The sequence below is a fragment of the Asparagus officinalis genome, chromosome 10 (assembly GCF_001876935.1).
Source record: "Asparagus officinalis chromosome 10, Aspof.V1, whole genome shotgun sequence".
NCBI classification, from domain to species: Eukaryota; Viridiplantae; Streptophyta; class Magnoliopsida; order Asparagales; family Asparagaceae; genus Asparagus; species Asparagus officinalis.
This window is the reverse complement of record NC_033803.1, coordinates 31,943,228-31,962,537: the sequence shown is the minus strand read 5'-3', so window position 1 is coordinate 31,962,537 and position 19,310 is coordinate 31,943,228. Positions and strand designations below refer to the sequence as shown.

Here is a 19,310-nt window from a genome sequence, read left to right as displayed (position 1 = left end):
TGAGGAGGATCGTGGTCTCCTGGCGATACTCAGGGGGAAGCAGCAAGTAGCAGGGGATGGAGACTTGAGGAGTGGGACTGAGGAGGCATCCACTTCGTTCTTCGCCAGAGGCAATACTGCTACCTATGCTCATCCGACCAAAGGTACTGATGATATACATGCTCTTGCTTCTATGTCTCCCGACAGATCATCAGAATGGATAGTCGACTCCGGTGCGTCTCGACATGTGACAGGTAATGCTAGTGAGTTCTCATCATATACTCACTTAGCATCGCCTGATAGTATTCAAACAGCTGATGGTATATTTCAGTCGGTGGTTGGTAAGGGTACAGTCGATTGTACTGGTTCTGTAACTTTTTCCAATGTTTTGCATGCTCCTTCCTTTCCAGTCAATCTTTTGTCCATTAGTTCTATCATCCTCCAACTAAAATGCATTGTTTCTTTTGATATTCCCAAGGTGATTTTTCAGGAGAAGGGGACAGGACGGAGACTTGGGACTGGCACATGGCGTAGTGGACTGTGGTATCTGGATCGTCAAGGGTTGGATTCAGCGTTGGTGTCACTAGTAGAGGAAGCAGGAGTAGGATCTAATATGAGTACTGAGAATGAGTTAATGCTTCATCACCAGCGTTTGGGACACTTATCATTTGATGTTTTAAGTAGATTGTATCCTTCTTTATTTGAGAAAGCAAATAAACAGAAACTTGTGTGTGATGCATGTGAGTTTGGAAAGCTTACTAGAAGCTCTTATGTTAGTTCAGGTCATAGAAGTTCTCGTGTATTTGACTTGGTACATTCAGATGTTTGGGGGCCTTGTTCCACAAGTTCTATGAATGGATACAAGTATTTTGTTACATTTATTGATTGTTTCTCTCGTGTGACTTGGTTATACTTGATGAAGAAAAAGAGTGAAGTGTTTGGGTGCTTCCAAAACTTTCATAGGAATGTTCAGACTCAATACGGAGCAGTGGTGAAGATATTGAGGTCGGATAACGGGACAAAGTATACCAACAGAGCGTTTGAAGAATATTTGTCAGCTCAGGGAATACATCACCAGACGACCTGTCCATACACACCAGCTCAGAATGGGGTAGCGGAAAGGAAGAACAGACATCTTTTAGAGGTTGCTAGAAGCATGATGATCTCTATGAATGTCCCGGAAACATTGTGGGGGCAACCAGTGTTGACCGCAGCAGCGCTGATCAACAGAATGCCCTCGAGAGTGCTGGATTAGAAGTCTCAGTGTGAGACATTGAAGGGAGATAATGGTGGGATTCTTCCACTTAAAGTGTTTGGCTGTGTGTGCTTTGTGAAGGACAACAGGCCATCTGTCGGGAAGCTTGCCCCTAGAGCTGTGAAGTGCATCTTTGTGGGATATTCTGCTACTCAGAAGGGATATGTTTGCTGGAGCCCGGTGGAGAAAAGGTTGTTTGTGAGTATGGATGTGCACTTTCGAGAACTCGAGCCATATTACACCCGGAAGGTAACTTCATCCGTTGATAACTCGCCTAATACTGGAAGTATGCGGCGAGAGGAGGAGAATGGTGAGAGATTGGTAAATATGGAGAAATCAATGTCTGAGAATGGTGAGAGATCAGAAAAATCAATTTCTGTAATGATTCCTTGGGAAGGAGACTTGGTTGAGGAGGAGCAAGAGAATGAAGAAGAAGAGGAGAATGAGACAAGAGGTGTTAGACCAACGGCTCAGGGGGAACTACTTACCTATAGTAGGAAGGGGAAACAAATTGCGGGAACAGTACCTACAGTGCCACTGGTGCCAAGTCCCTTGCTAACGCCTGCCCCGACTCCTGAGACACCTACACCACCAGATTCCTCTCAATGTGATTCCATTCCTCTTCCTACTCATCCCACACCAATAACTGTACGGAGGACTACTCGCAGTAATGCGGGAAATCCTCCCGATAGATATGGTTGGGATCTTGCTCAGTTTGTATCATATTCTAACATCCACCCTGCACATGGAGCATTCATTGCATCACTGGACTCTGTTACTATACCTAACAATTGGCAGGTTGCAAAGAAGGACCAGAAATGGAAAGCTGCTATGCACGAAGAGCTAAGGGCCCTTGAGAAGAACCGCACTTGGGAGTTAGTTAAACTACCAAAAGGGAAGAGAGTAGTTGGATGCAAGTGGGTCTTTACTGTGAAGCAGAATCCAGATGGACAGGTTGAGCGCTACAAAGCTCGTCTGGTGGCAAAAGGATATAGTCAGACATATGGCATCGACTACAATGAGACTTTTGCACCGGTGGCAAAGATGAGCACTGTTCGGACCTTAATCTCTCTGGCAAACGTATTTCTTCATGGAGATCTAGTGGAGGAGGTATACATGGAGATACCACCAGGATTCGGTACAGATCAGACAGTAGGAAAGGTCTGCAGATTGAAGAAGTCTCTCTATGGGCTAAAGCAGTCTCCTCGTGCTTGGTTTGATAGATTCAGGAGGGCTATGATTGGTATGGGGTACCAGCAGATCAGTGCCGACCATACCGTGTTCTTTCAAAGAAGTCGAGGTCATATCACCTTGCTTGCAGTATATGTGGATGATATGATTATTACAGGGGATGATGAGAAGGAGATTGCCTAACTCAAAGTGAGACTGGGTAAGGAATTCGAGGTGAAAGATCTTGGCTTGCTTCGATACTTTCTTGGAATAGAGATAGCTCGAGGAGCGGAGGGGATAGGGTGTAAACCTGCAACTACACCGATCGACCAGAAGTTTAAGCTGGGTGCTGAAGCTGGAGAACCAGTTGATCGTGACAGATACCAAAGGCTAAAGGCTGGTGGGCAGGTTGATCTATCTGTGTCACACACGTCCCGATATCTCTTTTGTAGTGAGCGTGGTGAGTCGCTACATGCATGATCCAAGGAAGGGTCATATGGACGCAGTGTACCAGATTCTAAGGTATTTGAAGAATACCCCCGGAAAAGGGCTAATCTTTAGGAAGAATGAACACATGAGCATTGAGGGCTATTGTGACTCTTATTGGGCTAGTTGTGCTGATGACAGGAGGTCCACCTCAGGATACTGCATCTTTATAGGAGGCAACTTAGTCTCGTGGAAGAGCAAGAAGCAGTCGGTGGTGGCGAGATCGACAGCTGAGGCAGAGTATAGAGCTATGGCCTTAGGAGTTGCTGAGTTGCTATGGTTGAAGAGTATGCTGGTGGAGCTAAAGCTGGATCAAGGAGTTAAGATGAAGTTGTGGTGTGACAACAAGTCAGCCATCAGTATCGCCAACAACCCAGTGCAGCATGATAGAACCAAACACATCGAGATCGATAGGTTCTTCAGCAAAGAGAAGTTGGATAGTGGACTACTGGAGCTAAGTCATGTTTCGACTAAGGACCAGGCAGCAGATTGTCTGACTAAAGGACTTAGCTCAGTAGATATGATTAGAGGATGTGACAAGATGGGCTTAGTAGATATCTTTCGCCCATCTTGAGGAGGAGTGTTGACATATTAGTATTAGTTAGGGACTTATTTGTAAGTTGTGTAGGGGCCTATATAAAGCCCAAGAGATCTCATAATGAATTAGAGTTTCTATTTCAACTCTTGGTAAGGGCTATCACAATAAAGAACTCCTCTCCCTTGATTCAGATCCAACTCTTCCAAGCACTCGTTCAACCAGATCATCTCCTTGCTTGCTTCAGTCAACGCGACATACTCAGCCTCGGTTGTAGACAAAGTCACACTGCAGACGTTAGACCCAGCTCACTACTGTCGACGCTAAGGTATAAACATACCCCGTGGTGCTTCGCCTCGTATCATGGTCACCGGTAAAGTCCGCATCCATGTATCCCTGCAGCATCAACTCCTTCCTCCTGAAACATAATGGCTTGTTCGTTGTCCCTCTCAAGTACCACATTATCCACTTCTTGGCCTCCTAATGTTGCTTCCCTGGATTACTTGCAAGTCTTCTCATAACTCCCACTGCATGGGCGATGTCCGGCCTCGTGCAAACCATCACGTACATGAGACTCCCAATAGCCGAAGAATATGACACCCTGCTCATATGCTCTCTATCTTCATCTGTCTTAGGCGATTGCTCCTCAGATAGCTTGAACTGACTTCCAAGGGGCGTGCTAACAACTTTAGCATTCTGCATGTTGAACCTCTGAAGTACCTTCTCAATGTATTCAGCTTGGCTCATTCTCAATGTCTCTTCAGCTTTATCACTACTGATTCGTATCCCTAGAATCTGCTTCGCTGCACCCAGATTATTCATTTTAAATTTCTTTGCTAGCTGCTTCTTCAAACTATTTATCTCCTCCAAACACGGTCCTGCTACCAACATGTCATTAACATACAATAACAAAATAATAAAGCTGGACTTGAACCTTTTGAGATTACAGCAATGATCCGAATTACATCTTCTGTAGTCATTGTTCTGCATGAAGTTATCAAACTTCTTATACCACTGTCTCGGAGTCTGTTTCAAACCATATAAGCTCTTCTTGAGCTTGCACACCATCTCTTCCTTTCCTTCTTCAATGAAGCCAACAGGCTGCTTCGTGTAGATTTCTTTATCCAAGTCACCATGAAGAAAGACAGTCTTCACATCTAACTGCTCAAGAAAGAGGTCTTCTGCAGCAACCAAACTCAACACTACTCTGATGGTTGTGAGTTTCACAACAGGGAAAAATATCTCCGTGTAGTCCACTCCTTCCCGCTGTTGAAACCCCTTCACTACTAATCTGGCCTTGAATCTCTTACTTTCATCACTCTCCTGCTTGACCCGGTAGACCCATTTGTTATGTAGGGCCTTCTTCTGTGCAGGTAGCTGGGCTAACTCCCATGTCTTATTAGTGAGTAGAGAATCTATCTCCTCTTGCATAGCATGCACCCACTGCTGAGATTCACTCACTTGCATTACCTCTTCATAGCACTCCGGCTCACCGTTATCTGTCAACAATAGGTAGTCAAGAGATGAAAGATATCTGTGATTTGGTTTGGGTACCCTGGATGACCTCCTAAGTTCCACGCCCTGGGTAGTTTCTTCTGCACCTAGAGCCTCCTCCTTTCTATGGTCAGAACAAACATCATCACCACTATCTGGAAGTTCCTCTAAATCCATGTACTCAGATCCACCTGTATCCGTAGTGCTGCTCCCACTGCTTTGGCTATCTTTGGTATTTTCCTTGTTCTTGTACATCACATCCTCATTGAATATCATGTCCCTGCTTCTGATTATCTTCCTATTCTTCTCATCCCAAAGACGACACCCGAACTCATCAATGTCGTATCTAATAAATGTGCACTTCTGTGACTTAGCCTCTAGTTTGTCCCTGACGTGGTCACTGATATGAACATAAGCCACGCAACCAAATACCCACAAGTGTGAGAGATTTATCTTTTTTTCACTCCAAACCTCCTCTAGAATTCTAAAATCCAATGGAACTGATGGCCCATGATTAATAATGTAACCCGCCGTATGCACCGCATCCGCCCAAAATGTCTTAGGTAGACCTGCATGTAATCGCATGCTCCTGGCACACTCTGTCAAGGTCCTGTTCATCCTCTCTGCAATGTCGTTCTGCTGCGGCATACCTGGAGTAGTCCTCTCTAAGCGAATACCATTCGTAGCATAGAACCTCTTGAACTCCTCCATCTCATATTCTCCACCATTGTCTGATCTCAGACACTTCACCTTCAGATCTGTCTCATTCTTCACCATGGCCTTCCACTTCTTGAAGATTCTAAACACCTCTGACTTGTGCTTCATGAAGTAGATCCACACCTTCCTCGAATAATCGTCGATGAAGGTATCATAATATCTCGAACCGCCAAAAGAAGACACACTGGCTGGACCCCATACATCTGTATGAATCAACTCTAGCTTCTGAGCCTTAGGTGGCCTTCCACCCTTCTGAAAACTAACCCTCTTCTGCTTCCCAAAGATGCAGTCTTCACAAATCCCGACTTCCACGACGTCGATCCCGGTTAGCTTTTCTTGTGAATGCAAAATCTTCATCCCCTCTTCGCTTATGTGCCCGAGCCTGTTGTGCCACAGATCTGTACTCTTTTTGCCAGCTATAATTTCGAGGGTGTCACTCGTATGTAAGGTGAGGTAGAGAGTTCCTAGCTTGTTGCCTCGACCAACTATCATCGTACCGTTGGAGATTCTCCACGAATCCCCTGTGAATGTTGAAACATAGCCTTCTGCTCCAAGCTATCCCACCGAAACAAGATTTCTTTTCAGCTTCGGCACGTGTCTCACGTTCTTCAAGGTCCACTTAGAGCCCTTCATCTGAATCTATACTTCACCCTTTCCAATAATATTACATGGCTCGTTATTCTCCAAATACACTTTTCCAAAGTCCTCTGCTACATAATTCTAAAATAGCTTCCTGTTAGCAGTGGCGTGGAAAGAGGCTCCTGAATTGATGACACAAGAATCCGAGTCGCTATCCATAGAAAGGATCAAGGCATCCTACACGATATGAGCCTCCTGCTCACCCGCATCTTTCTTTGGACTTTTGCAGACTGAAGACATATGGTCCTCCTGACCGCAGTTCTAACACGTCCCTTTGATAGGCCTAACCTTCGAGTTTGACCTCTTCTTCACTAATTTCGACTGATTCTTGTTCTGGTTTCCTTTCTTCTGGCTTCTGCCTCTCTGCTCGAAGTTTAGAGCTGAACCTGAACCTTCTGATTCGGATGATTTCCTTTTAACCTCCTCGGATAGAATCATGCTAACAACCACTCAGCTTCAACTTCTCCTTCCCCATCGAATTGCTGATTGCCGTCACACAACCTGCCCAACTATCCGGTAACTACGTTAGAATCAATAGGGCTTGCACTTCGTCATCAAACATGATGTCTAAGGAGATAAGCTGATCAACAATCGTGTTGAACTCGCTGAGGTGCATCGTGAAGGACCATCCTTCTGCCATCTTGAGGTTGAAAAGAGTCTTGACGAGATGCACCTTGTTTGATGTTGATGGTTGCTCGTACATCTTCGCGAGTGCTTCGATAAGCCTCACCGTTGTCTTCTCCTTCAAGATATTGTGGGCTACTGATTTGGCGAGCGACAACCGGATTTGCCCTAGAGCCTTCCTATCCAGAATCTCCCAATCACTATCTGACTCCTCCTTCTTCTTTCCCTTTTCCTTGCCCATCAACGGGCGATACAAGTCCTTCTGGTACATATAGTCCTCCGTCTGCGACTTCCAGTAGGCAAAATCTGAATCGTCAAACTTCTCGATCTTTGATTTGTTTTCCTCTGCCATGGCTTTTACACAAATTGCTGAATGAAGCTCTGATACCAGTTGTTGGGGATTCAAAACAATCAAACCATTACCCTTCCGGACCTTGTATTGAAAGTAGAAAAGTAGGAATAATACCACAAATAAAGATCTAATCTTGTAAAAATAGTAAAGTTGACGAACACACAGATTTAACGAGGTTCGGCAACGTGCCTACGTCCTCGGGAGCCACACCACACAATTTCTTTATTAATTGACGAAGAAATACAAGCTCTCAAACTAGGGTTTAATCTCTCTGAGATTCTCTCTCTTTCTGTAGTCAAAAACTCTCTTTTTTCGTGTTGTTCAAACCCTAAAAACATTTAAGGTATATATAGAGTCTCGGTAGAAACATAATCCAAAATAGTTTAGGAAACTGTCAAACTGCGTCGCGGTCGACCATGGCGGTTGACCGCACAGGTATTGCGATCGACTGCATACCAGTCGCGGTCGACCGTATCAAACGACAGAGACTTAAATTGATTACAGGGTTGGCGCGGTCGACCGCCGCGGTTGACTGGCTTCGAATCCAGCTCCTCCTGAGCTCCTGTGCATGTTCGCGGTCGACCGCCAGATTCTCGCGGTCGACCGGGGATCTATCAGCTCGTTTTCTTTGTCGTTTTGATTCTAGCTTTCGTCTCGACTTTGGGTCTACACCGTAGACTAACATCTCTAACCCGTAACAAAACCTCCTCGACCGCCACTTAAATGAAGAAAGAAATCTGCCTAGACACCAGTCCGACACCAAAGTTTTTCATAACATTGACATTTATTAGCAATTATTGTAATTAAAAAATAAAAAAGAAATCCTCCTAGGCTCTAGACATCGGGTCCAACGCCTAGGCCTCCTAGTGCTTTCTATAACCTTGTTAGTTATTATTTTGGCTATTTAGTATTTAACTATGTATGGTCTATTGTGGATCTAAGATGCCTATCTTTTTCTTATAGCAAATTTATATGAATTTAATAAATATTTTTATTAATTATTATAATTAAATAATTTTAAAAATAGCCAAACACCTTAGGTGCTAGGTGTTAGACCCTAGAGGGAGGGTGATTTGGGTCTTATGCTAATCTAATCCGATTAAATGCCAATTAAAATTAATTAACAAGTTATCCCAGCAAGTATGAAATATAACAACTATATAAGCTAGAATAAGCAATATGAACAATGAGATATATCCTATATGATGAATATATATATGCAAGGATATATAAACTAACACAAGATGATATATCCTATCAAAGAGATATACAATATGATATATGTATATGGAAGGATATAAAACTAACACAAGGGGTAAACAATATGAACTAGATAGTGGATCATATAAATAATGAGCTAATGACAATGGCGACAAGAAATATAAACACAAGTATAAATAAACGCCAAAGCATACTCAAACACAAAATATGATCACGGAGTTCGGACCTTCCGTCCTACGTCTCCGCTCCCCACTCCCGGGGAGAAATCCACTATCACAACCCGGTTTGGAAGCCGGAACTTCTAAGCTAACCGAAAACTTCACAATAACACAATATTGCAATCACACTCTACACCCTCACAAGTGTTGGACCTAGCCGTGTCTCCCTCAAGTGCTCGGTTACAACCTCTCCCTAGGTTCGTCAACCGACGCCACTCCTCTTGGGACGATCCCCGACTCTCATCACACACTCCTCTCGGTGTACAAGTGTATTACAAAGTGTATCCTCACAATTAGGCTTAATATAATAAATGTTTGTTCTCTACTATGGATGAGAACACAATAAAAGCTCACACTCAATTGTTACAACTCTCTAATAAATGTTTGTTCTCTACTATGGATGAGAACACAATAAAAGCTCACACTCAATTGTTACAACTCTCTCAACCCAAATATACTATGTATGAAAATACAATAAGCTCATGTGGGTGTGTGTAACATTGATATTTAATAAAAACTTAACTCAATAAGAACTAGCAATAAGATTGATATGAAATACAATAGTAGAAATGCTAGGAAATAGAGTTAAGAAAACTTCTCTAAAAACATAAAGAGAGGATGATGAAATATTAAAGATGAACTCTTCAATAGTTGATGTAAACTCCTCTTTGTAACAGCAAACCCAAACCAAACTTAAACCAAAACTAAACAAGCTTAAACCCTTGTTTAAAACCTTGTTTAAAAACTTCTTTTCTTGGTTAAGAAACTGAGATCAAAGAGGGTATTTATAGCCTCCAAAACCTCAGCCAAAAACCCCAAACCAAATGACAGAAACAGCCCAGCCAACGGTAACAAAAATAGGCGTTAGAGAGAGTCAGACTGAGCGGCGGTCGACCGAAAGAATTCGCGGTCGACCGCGATTCAGAACCCAATCTGAGAATCGAGCAGAAACAACGTCGGTCGACCGGTGCGGTCGACCGATAGAAATTTCGAGCACTCGGTCGACCGGTGTGGTCGACCGATAGAAATTTCGAGCTCTCGGTCGACCGCACCGGTTAACCGACAAACTCTCTGCTGTCCACTGTCGACTGAACATATGAGCGGTCGACCGATGCGGTCGACCGAAATCTGATACTACAGAAAATAGAGTCTAAAAACTATTTTTTCTGATTTTAAAACACTGTTTAAAAATATCAAATAAATTCTAAAAAATGTAAAACTTTGGGAAATGATTGTAGACATGATAATAAACATGCTATAATGACTGGTTTCCAAAAAGAACTTCTCAAATGAAAAATATCATCATTTTACAAAATAGTCCAAAACATGAAAATGTAAACACATAATAATTTTGACATTTTGGCTAAACCATGTTTTGAAACTTTGCACAATGATTATATAGACTTAATAAAATATGTATATGATTATTGTTAAGTCCAAAAACTAAGAATACAATATTTTCATAAAATTGCATATTCTATGCATTAAATACAAAAACACAATAGAGTATGAAATATGTAATTTCAAAATATATAAACATAAAAACCCAAAACACATGTACGTATATATATAACACTATATATATATATATATGAAAACCAATATAATGTGTGTGTATAATATTGAGCTTAAGGTATTTAACACACATAATATAAAACCTATACTAAGTATACCCAAGCTTGATGAAGGTCTTCAATAAGCTCTACTTGGTAATCTCACGGATGAAGCTTGAACTTGATCTTTAACTTTGAATTGCAAGGCTTCACTCCACTATTCCGCCAACCTCCATTGGATATCATCGTTGAAGCTCTATTCCATCCATCCTCCAACTACGTTGTTTGTCTATAATAAATAAGAAAACACAAATACTAGACAAACAACATTAGTGGTAAATTGTTTGTTAAACATCATCAAAACAAGAAGGCTAACAATCTCCCCCTTTTTGATGATGACAAACAATTTACAAAAAAAAATATATGCATGAAGGAAATGAATATATAATTTATAATTCACATGCATATAAATAAGAAAGAATATACTCATAATATTTCTCCCCCTTTGACAACATCAAAAAGGGGACAAAAGAATTAAGAGAGCGAAAGCTCCCCCTATCAATAAACATATGTGAGTATAACACATAGAATAGGGAATAGCTCCCCCTATCAAAATGCCATATAAAATATACGCAATAAAGATCAAGGCAAAACATGTGAGCAAGCATACATGAATATGCTAAATATCACTCACATACAAAAAGATAACGAGAACACATATAAATATGTCAATATGAAAATAGTGTCTCATTAACAAAAACATAAAGATCAAAAATAGATTTATGAAATCAAAAGAAAAGGAACATGAAAATCATGTAAAAGGTTTTCAAATGAAAACAAATCAACCAATGAAATCATAAATCACAAGTAAATCATATAAGAACATAAAACCAAATCATCATTGATTTTTTTAAAAAAAAAAATCAAGAGAGGCAACCATATCTAGCTCTTGAGCTAATAATAACCCATATAAATATTTTTAGTACCCGGTAATTAATGTTTGGGAATAAACACCCAATAACTCCGGAGGGTTATATAAACATAGTCCTCTCATCAAAACAAAAATAATAATCATGAAAACAAAAGATTTGATACAAGAAAAAATTGTTTTCATAACCAAAAGATTTTAAAGCATAATTTTCAAAACCAAGAAAAAGAAAGATAAAAACATTAAAATTCTTGGTTTAAAATCAAATTTGTTTTGGTACCCAAGTAATCTTTGTACCAAAAGGTTTAGGGACATGACCCCTATCATTTAAGCTCAAAGCCCTAGGATTATGAACCCGTTTAGGCGCATATGGTGCACTAGCACGGTCAAAACAAAAATTATACTCATGACCTTTCCGATTGCAATAGGTGCAATGAATAGGGTTAAATGATTTGTGTTGACCAAGTGGGCGTGCACGAAAATCATTTGCAAATAAAGATTTTTCTTTTAAATTATTTCGCAAATGAGAAACATCATTAAACAAAGATGGTTTCTTTGGAGCATTTTGCAAAATAGGAACTTTTTGCACATCAAAACAAAATTTAGCAAGATGTCCAAACCTACCACAAACATCACATTTAAAAATATGTGGTCTACTAGAAACATTTGGCAAATGAGATTTATTTTTCAAATCAAAACAATATTCGGCCAAATGACCAAAACGACCACAATGATCACACTTGAACACACTAGCATGCTTATGATGAACAATGGGTGCATGTGTGTGTACATGTGATGAAGAAGCTACATGAGATGCACAAGGAGCATTGACATTTTTATGTTTGTGTGCATCATAGCAAAATTTAGTATGATGGCCTTTACGACCGCAAATAGAGCATTTGTAAACTTTGCTATATATGTGTGCATAGTGAGTGGATGATGACTTAGACTTGGCACACATATCCATAAGCCTCTTATGATTATTAATGCATGTTTTTAAAGTTGAATCTAAAGATGAAATGCATTTATTCGTAAGATTCAAATCTTCATTTTTAGGCACATAAGCATTTTTAGAAGTAGAACATAAATAGTTATTTATAAAAGAAGCAGTATCATTTTGTATGTTCTCTACTTCTAACATGGCATTATTTTTGTCATGAGTCAAGTTAGCAATATCCAATTTCAAATTTTTATTTTTCAAATTTAATATATCATTGTTTTCTTGAAGAGCAATACTTTCTTGAGAAATGATATCAAATTTGGAAGCTAACTTCTCATGATCGGAATTTAAATCTTCATGCTTGCTTTTTAAATCAATAAAATATTTTACAATTTCTTGTAGGCATGCAATAGTTTCTCACTAGCACAAGTAAGTTCATCATTAGGTAAATCATTAATAGATTCGAACTCGCAAACCTCACTATGGCTATCGCCTAGTGCACGTGTGCATGAAGCTCCTTTTGAACTTGAAGCGGGATCCTCCAAAGCTTGTTGGATCGCCTCCAAGTCCCCTTGATGTGCTTCTATAAATTTCCAAAGTTTGTAAGCACTATCAATATGAACAAATTTGTTAGAAAAGGATGAGTCAAAAGCATTAAGCAAAAATTCTAACAAAAGCTTGTTCATTGTAAACGTTCTATGATCATTTTTACACCACTTGGATTTCTCCGTAGTGGGTACAAAATAAGCATCATCTATAATTTACCATAAATCGAAGTGTCTAGATCGAACAAAAAGTTTAAATCTAATATACCAAATATAATCCGATTAAATGTTAATTAAAATTTATTAACAAGTTATCCTAGCAAGTATGAAATATAACAACTATATAAGCTAGGATAAGCAATATGAACAATGAGATATATCCTATATGATGAATATATATATGCAAGGATATATAAACTAACACAAGATGATATATCCTATCAAAGAGATATATAATATGATATATGTATATGCAAGGATATAAAACTAACACAAGGGGTAAACAATATGAACTAGATAGTGGATCATATAAATAATGAGCTAATGACAATGGCGACAAGAAATATAAACACAAGTATAAATAAACGCCAAAGCACACTCAAACACAAAATATGATCACGGAGTTCGGTCCTTCCGTCCTACGTCTCCGCTCCCCACTACCAGGGAGAAATCCACTATCACAACCCGGTTTAGAAGTCGGAACTTCTACACAAGTTATCCTAGCAAGTATAAAATATAACAACTGTATAAGCTAGGATAAGCAATATGAACAATGAGATATATCCTATATGATGAATATATATATGCAAGGATATATAAACTAACACAAGATGATATATCCTATCAAAGAGATATACAATATGATATATGTATATGCAAGGATATAAAACTAACACAAGGGGTAAACAATATGAACTAGATAGTGGATCATATAAATAATGAGCTAATGACAATGGCGACAAGAAATATAAACACAAGTATAAATAAACGCCAAAGCATACTCAAACACAAAATATGATCACGGAGTTCGGACCTTCCGTCCTACGTCTCCGCTCCCCACTCCCGGGGAGAAATCCACTATCACAACCCGGTTTGGAAGCCGGAACTTCTACACAATAGGTTTACAAGCTTACTGAAAACTCTCACACAACAAATACTATGCAATCACACTCTACATCCTCACAAGTGTTGGACCTAGCCGTGTCTCCCTCAAGTGCTCGGTTACAACCTCTCCCTAGGTTCGTCAACCGACGCCACTCCTCTTGGGACGATCCCCGACTCTCATCACACACTCCTCTCGGTGTACAAGTGTATTACAAAGTGTATCCTCACAATTAGGCTTAATATAATAAATGTTTGTTCTCTACTATGGATGAGAACACAATAAAAGCTCACACTCAATTGTTACAACTCTCACCAACCCAAATATACTATGTATGAAAATATAATAAGCTCATGTGGGTGTGTGTAACATTGAGATTTAATAAAAACTTAACTCAATAAGAACTAGCAATAAGATTGATATGAAATACAATAGTAGAAATGCTAGGAAATAGAGTTAAGGAAACTTCTCTAAAAACATAAAGAGAGGATGATGAAATATTAAAGATGAACTCTTCAATAGTTGATGTAAACTCCTCTTTGTAACAGCAAACCCAAACCAAACTTAAACCAAAACTAAACAAGCTTAAACCCTTGTTTAAAACCTTGTTTAAAAACTTCTTTTCTTGGTTAAGAAACTGAGATCAAAGAGGGTATTTATAGCCTCCAAAACCTCAGCCAAAAACCCCAAACCAAATGACAGAAACAGCCCAGCCAACGGTAACAAAAATAGGCGTTAGAGAGAGTCAGACTGAGCGGCGATCGACCGAAAGAATTCGCGGTCGACCGCGATTCAGAACCCAATCTGAGAATCGAGCAGAAACAACGACGGTCGACCGGTGCGATCGACCGATAGAAATTTCGAGCTCTCGGTCGACCGCACCGGTCAACCGACAAACTCTCTGCTGTCCACTATCGACTGAACATATGAGCGGTCGACCAGTGCGGTCGACCGAAATTTGATACTACAGAAAATGGAGACTGAAAACTGTTTTTTCTGATTTTAAAACACTGTTTAAAAATACAAATAAATTCCAAAAACAGTAAAACTTTATGGAATGATTGTAGACATGATAATAAACATGCTACAATAACTGGTTTTCAAAAAGGACTTTCCAAATGAAAAATATCATCATTTTGCAAAATAGTCCAAAACATGAAAATGTAAACACATAAGAATTTTGACATTTTGGCTAAACCATGTTTTGAAACTTTGCACAATGATTATATAGACTTAATAAAATATGTATATGATTATTGTTAAGTCAAAAAACTAAGAATACAATATTTTCATAAAAGTGCATATTCTATGCAATAAATACAAAAACACAATAGAGTATGAAATATGTAATTTCAAAATATATAAACATAAAAACCCAAAACACATGTATGTATATATATAACACTATATATATATATGAAAACCAATATAATGTGTGTGTACAATATTAAACTTAAGGTATTTAACACACATAATATAAAACCTATACTAAATATACCCAAGTTTGATGAAGGTCTTCAATAAGCTCTACTTGGTAATCTCGCGGATGAAGCTTGAACTTGATCTTTAACTTTGAATTGCAAGGCTTCACTCCACTATTCCGCCAACCTCCATTGGATATCATCGTTGAAGCTCTATTCCATCCATCCTCCAACTACGTTGTTTGTCTATAATAAATAAGAAAACACAAATACAAGACAAACAACATTAGTGGTAAATTCCAACTACGTTGTTTGTCTATAATAAATAAGAAAACACAAATACAAGACAAACAACATTAGTGGTAAATTAATTGTTAAACATCATCAAAACAAGAAGGCTAACACTAGGCGCTGGCACAATCGTCTTGTCCGCCTAGCGCCTTCTGTAACATTGCTTGTGAATAAAGATGGAAACCCTCATATTAAAAAAAATACAAATTATGAATGCATCTTCATTTAATAAGGTCCACCCTGGAAGATAAAATGATACCTAGGATAATTCATCTTGATTAAATACATGTTCTAGGGATGCATTTATTCAGCACGGATCAACATTCAATTCATCGCCTCCAATCTCTATGAATGCTTACACTAGTAGAAAACAGCACAGCCCAAACGGTCATTGCAACCGTTTGGGCAAGTCGAAAAAGCCCAAATGGTTCTAACCGTTTGGGATAATAATCCCAAACGGTTGAAACCGTTTGGATTGTTAAAAAATCCCAAACGGTTGAACCAAACGGTTGAAACCGTTTGGGCTATTAAAAAATCCCAAACGGTTGAACCAAACGGTTACAACCGTTTGGGATATATTAGCCCAAACGGTTTAACCCGTTTGGACTTCCAAAAACATTGAATTCCAGCATCCATTAGGGACATAAGGTAACAAAATATGTTTTCTATCATAGGAAGTAGATAAGGAAATTATTTACTTGACAATAAATATAGTCACCTGACTTTTATATTGACCCTATCAACCTTCCCATATCTTCCTAAACGGCGCTCAAGTTCCGATTGACGAGCATCATGCTCAAAGTTCCCGCATATAACAGGCTTCAGGTTCTTTCATCAGAATACAAGACGTCCAAGTAGACTTCGTTCATAAAAGCTAAGAGACATAAATATCTTCGATAAAGGACTTGGAAAGAGACAAAGCACGAACAAAAGATCTAGAAGTAACGTGTCAATCACGATATGCAAAGACAACGGATGCTTTTGTTAGTCCAATTTGATACAAACACATGCTTTTGTGTTAATTATTTACTTATCTTTGGCCATTCGTTCAATCAGATGTTGAGTATTAATACATCAAAGGTAACTGGAAAATTCATTCTTAGTGTGCACAAATCTTTCATCTAAAAGGAAAGGCATATTCATTAGTGAAAAATTGCATGGCTTTTTTTCCATTAAGACAGGCATGGTTGTAGATTTGCTAAGTGACTGTGCATAAAAGATTACAAAAAGCATAAATTGATATTTTTTCACATACTGTCTCCCCACCCAAACTCACCTTCCCACACCACAACGAAAATAAAAAATAAAACTAAAACTCTATACGCTGTTAATTTCCCTATTCTTCCGCATACATTCAAGCATCAATATGATAAGAGTATATGTTCATCATAGAAGGATTTAAAGCCCAAAAAAAAGTTTCATATGAAAACCAGTAAATTAGAAGGATTTAACACCAAGAACAAGAAATGCAAGCTAAACCAGAACAAGTCTACAATTATCAATACTCAAGATAAGGGAAATTTTCATTTAATCGCTTAATATTTTGGCATGCATCAAATAACCGCCCAATAATAAAAATTGATCACAACGCCTTCATTCCGCTTGTGAGAATAATTATTGACCATAGAAAGATCTAAAGCACTATCAAAAAGCTTGATCAGCAAAACTAGTGAACTAGAAGGATCTTAACACCACGAACAAAATTACATGCTAGATCATCATATATCTACAACTATCAATAATCAAGTAAAACGAAAATTCCAGATAACCCGTATGTTTTGACATACATCAAAAAACCAGCTAATAATAAAAAGCGATCATGGCACCTCATTCATTTCTACTTGAGATCCCCTAACCCAAGATGAAAAATTTCAAAGCACACCCTAACCAAAGATGGCAAAGTACAAAGAACACCCTCTACTTAACACCCTCTACTTATGAAAGTAATAGCCCGCTCCAAACCTGAATGCAAACCGCCACTAGTAGAAAAATGAGCAACCTTGCGAAAATTTTCGTCTAGGTTGCTCTATGTTCCGTCTAGATTGTTTTACCTAGACGGAAATCCGTCTAGTTTGCTCCTTCTAGAATATTTCCGTCTAGATTGGCACAAACTAGACGGAATTCCGTCTAGGTTGTCAATCTAGACGGAAAGCAACCTAGACGGTTGTGTAATTTTCGTCTAGGTTGGCAATCTAGACGGAATTCCGTCTAGATTACCAACCTAGACAGAATTCCGTCTAGGTTGGCAACATAGATGGTTTTCCGTCTAGGTTGCCTACCTAGACGGAAATCCGTCTAGGTTGGAGCAACCTAGACGGAAAACCGTCTAGGTTGCACCAACCTCGTCTAGGTTGGAGAAACCTAGACGGAGAACCGTCTATGTTGACTCAACCTAGACGGTTTTCCGTCTAGGTTGCTCCAACCTAGACGGTTTTCTGTCTAGGTTGTAGTAAAACCAACCTAGACGGATTTCTGTCTAGGTTACGGCAACCTAGAAGGAAAATCCGTCTAGTTTGATATTTTTACAGAAAAAAAATTTATTTAAAATTTTTAATTTCCTGTAGAATTACATGAATACATTTAATCATCCAAATATAATCAAAATTCATAACAGTTACATTAATAACCAAATATAATAAAACCATCCAATGCACATATCCAACAATTTCATCGTACACAATACACATATCCAACCATCCAATCCAAAATATACATCAACCAATTCGGACCAATATATACATCCAACCACATGTTCACTAACAATACACATGATTAAGATAAGGTACACAATATATACATCCAACCACATGTTCACTAACAATACACATGATTAAGATAAGGTACACAACATGAATAAAAGTAGAGTGTTATAACAAATAAAACTATTTATTGCATTAACAAAAATAAAAAACCTCAACTCTCATCGTCGTCAGTAGCATCTCTATCCCGGTTACGAGAACGAGTGCTGCTCCCTCCAATATCTCCACTCTGAAGATCCAATTGAAAAATAATTATGTGGTGTTTAATAACATAGTAAACAAAAATGAATTTATACATATAAAAAAAATAAGATACCTGAACGCTGCTCTGCCTAGCACCGGAATTATCGCCAATCGAGCTTATGATCTGTATGATTCCACTATATGCGTTATGGGGAATCACACCACCTAAATATTCCATAGCATACCCCATGAGATCGTCCATTGAGTTGGCCGTCCTCGCAACTCTAGTCATCCGTCCATTGAGTTGGCCGTCCTCGCAACTCTAGTCATCTCAGTAGTCACCTGAATATGCAGTTCTGGATCAATCTTGTCCTCGCAACTCTAGTCATCTCAGTAGTCACCTGAATATGCAGTTCTGGATCAATCTTGTCAAACAAGTACGTGGAGATGCGTGTAATAAATGGCATGGCCTGAAAACTGCTTGGGGCTGCTCTCGTTATTATAGATGGCGTGAAGGATGCTGTGGATGATCTTATGCTTATGTCGGGTGAAGCTCCAACACCATGCAGAGGATATCTTCTTCTCCTATTATTAAGGAGAAATAAATTTAGATTTTGCTTTCGAATCAATAATGTAAACAAATATAAATAGGAACGTAGCATTCAAATTGAATTGATCTTTTACCATTCATACCTATTATGTCCCATTACGTTCTGCGTAAGAATGATGTTCTTCTCTGTAGAAAGCATATGAGGGTCTGACTCGCCTTGTTCCCCCTCCTGCGACAACCTCAATGATGCAGCCTCCTTAGATGCAGTCTCAAATCCCGCCTAAATCACAAATATATAGTTAATTCAAGGTAAATATCATATTATTTGTGCTCTAGTTTTCTCGTAAT

General features: G+C 38.9%; 1 protein-coding gene across 1 annotated transcript in view; it reads right to left on the bottom strand.

Moving 5' to 3' along the window:
* Positions 1 to 18,704, bottom strand: part of LOC109826607 (serine/arginine-rich splicing factor RS41) — a 59,939-nt gene extending 41,235 nt beyond the window's left edge. The window contains 2 exon segments of the mRNA XM_020393631.1: positions 16,193 to 16,298; positions 18,546 to 18,704. Of these exon segments, the coding sequence (XP_020249220.1) occupies positions 16,193 to 16,298; positions 18,546 to 18,704 (265 nt within the window).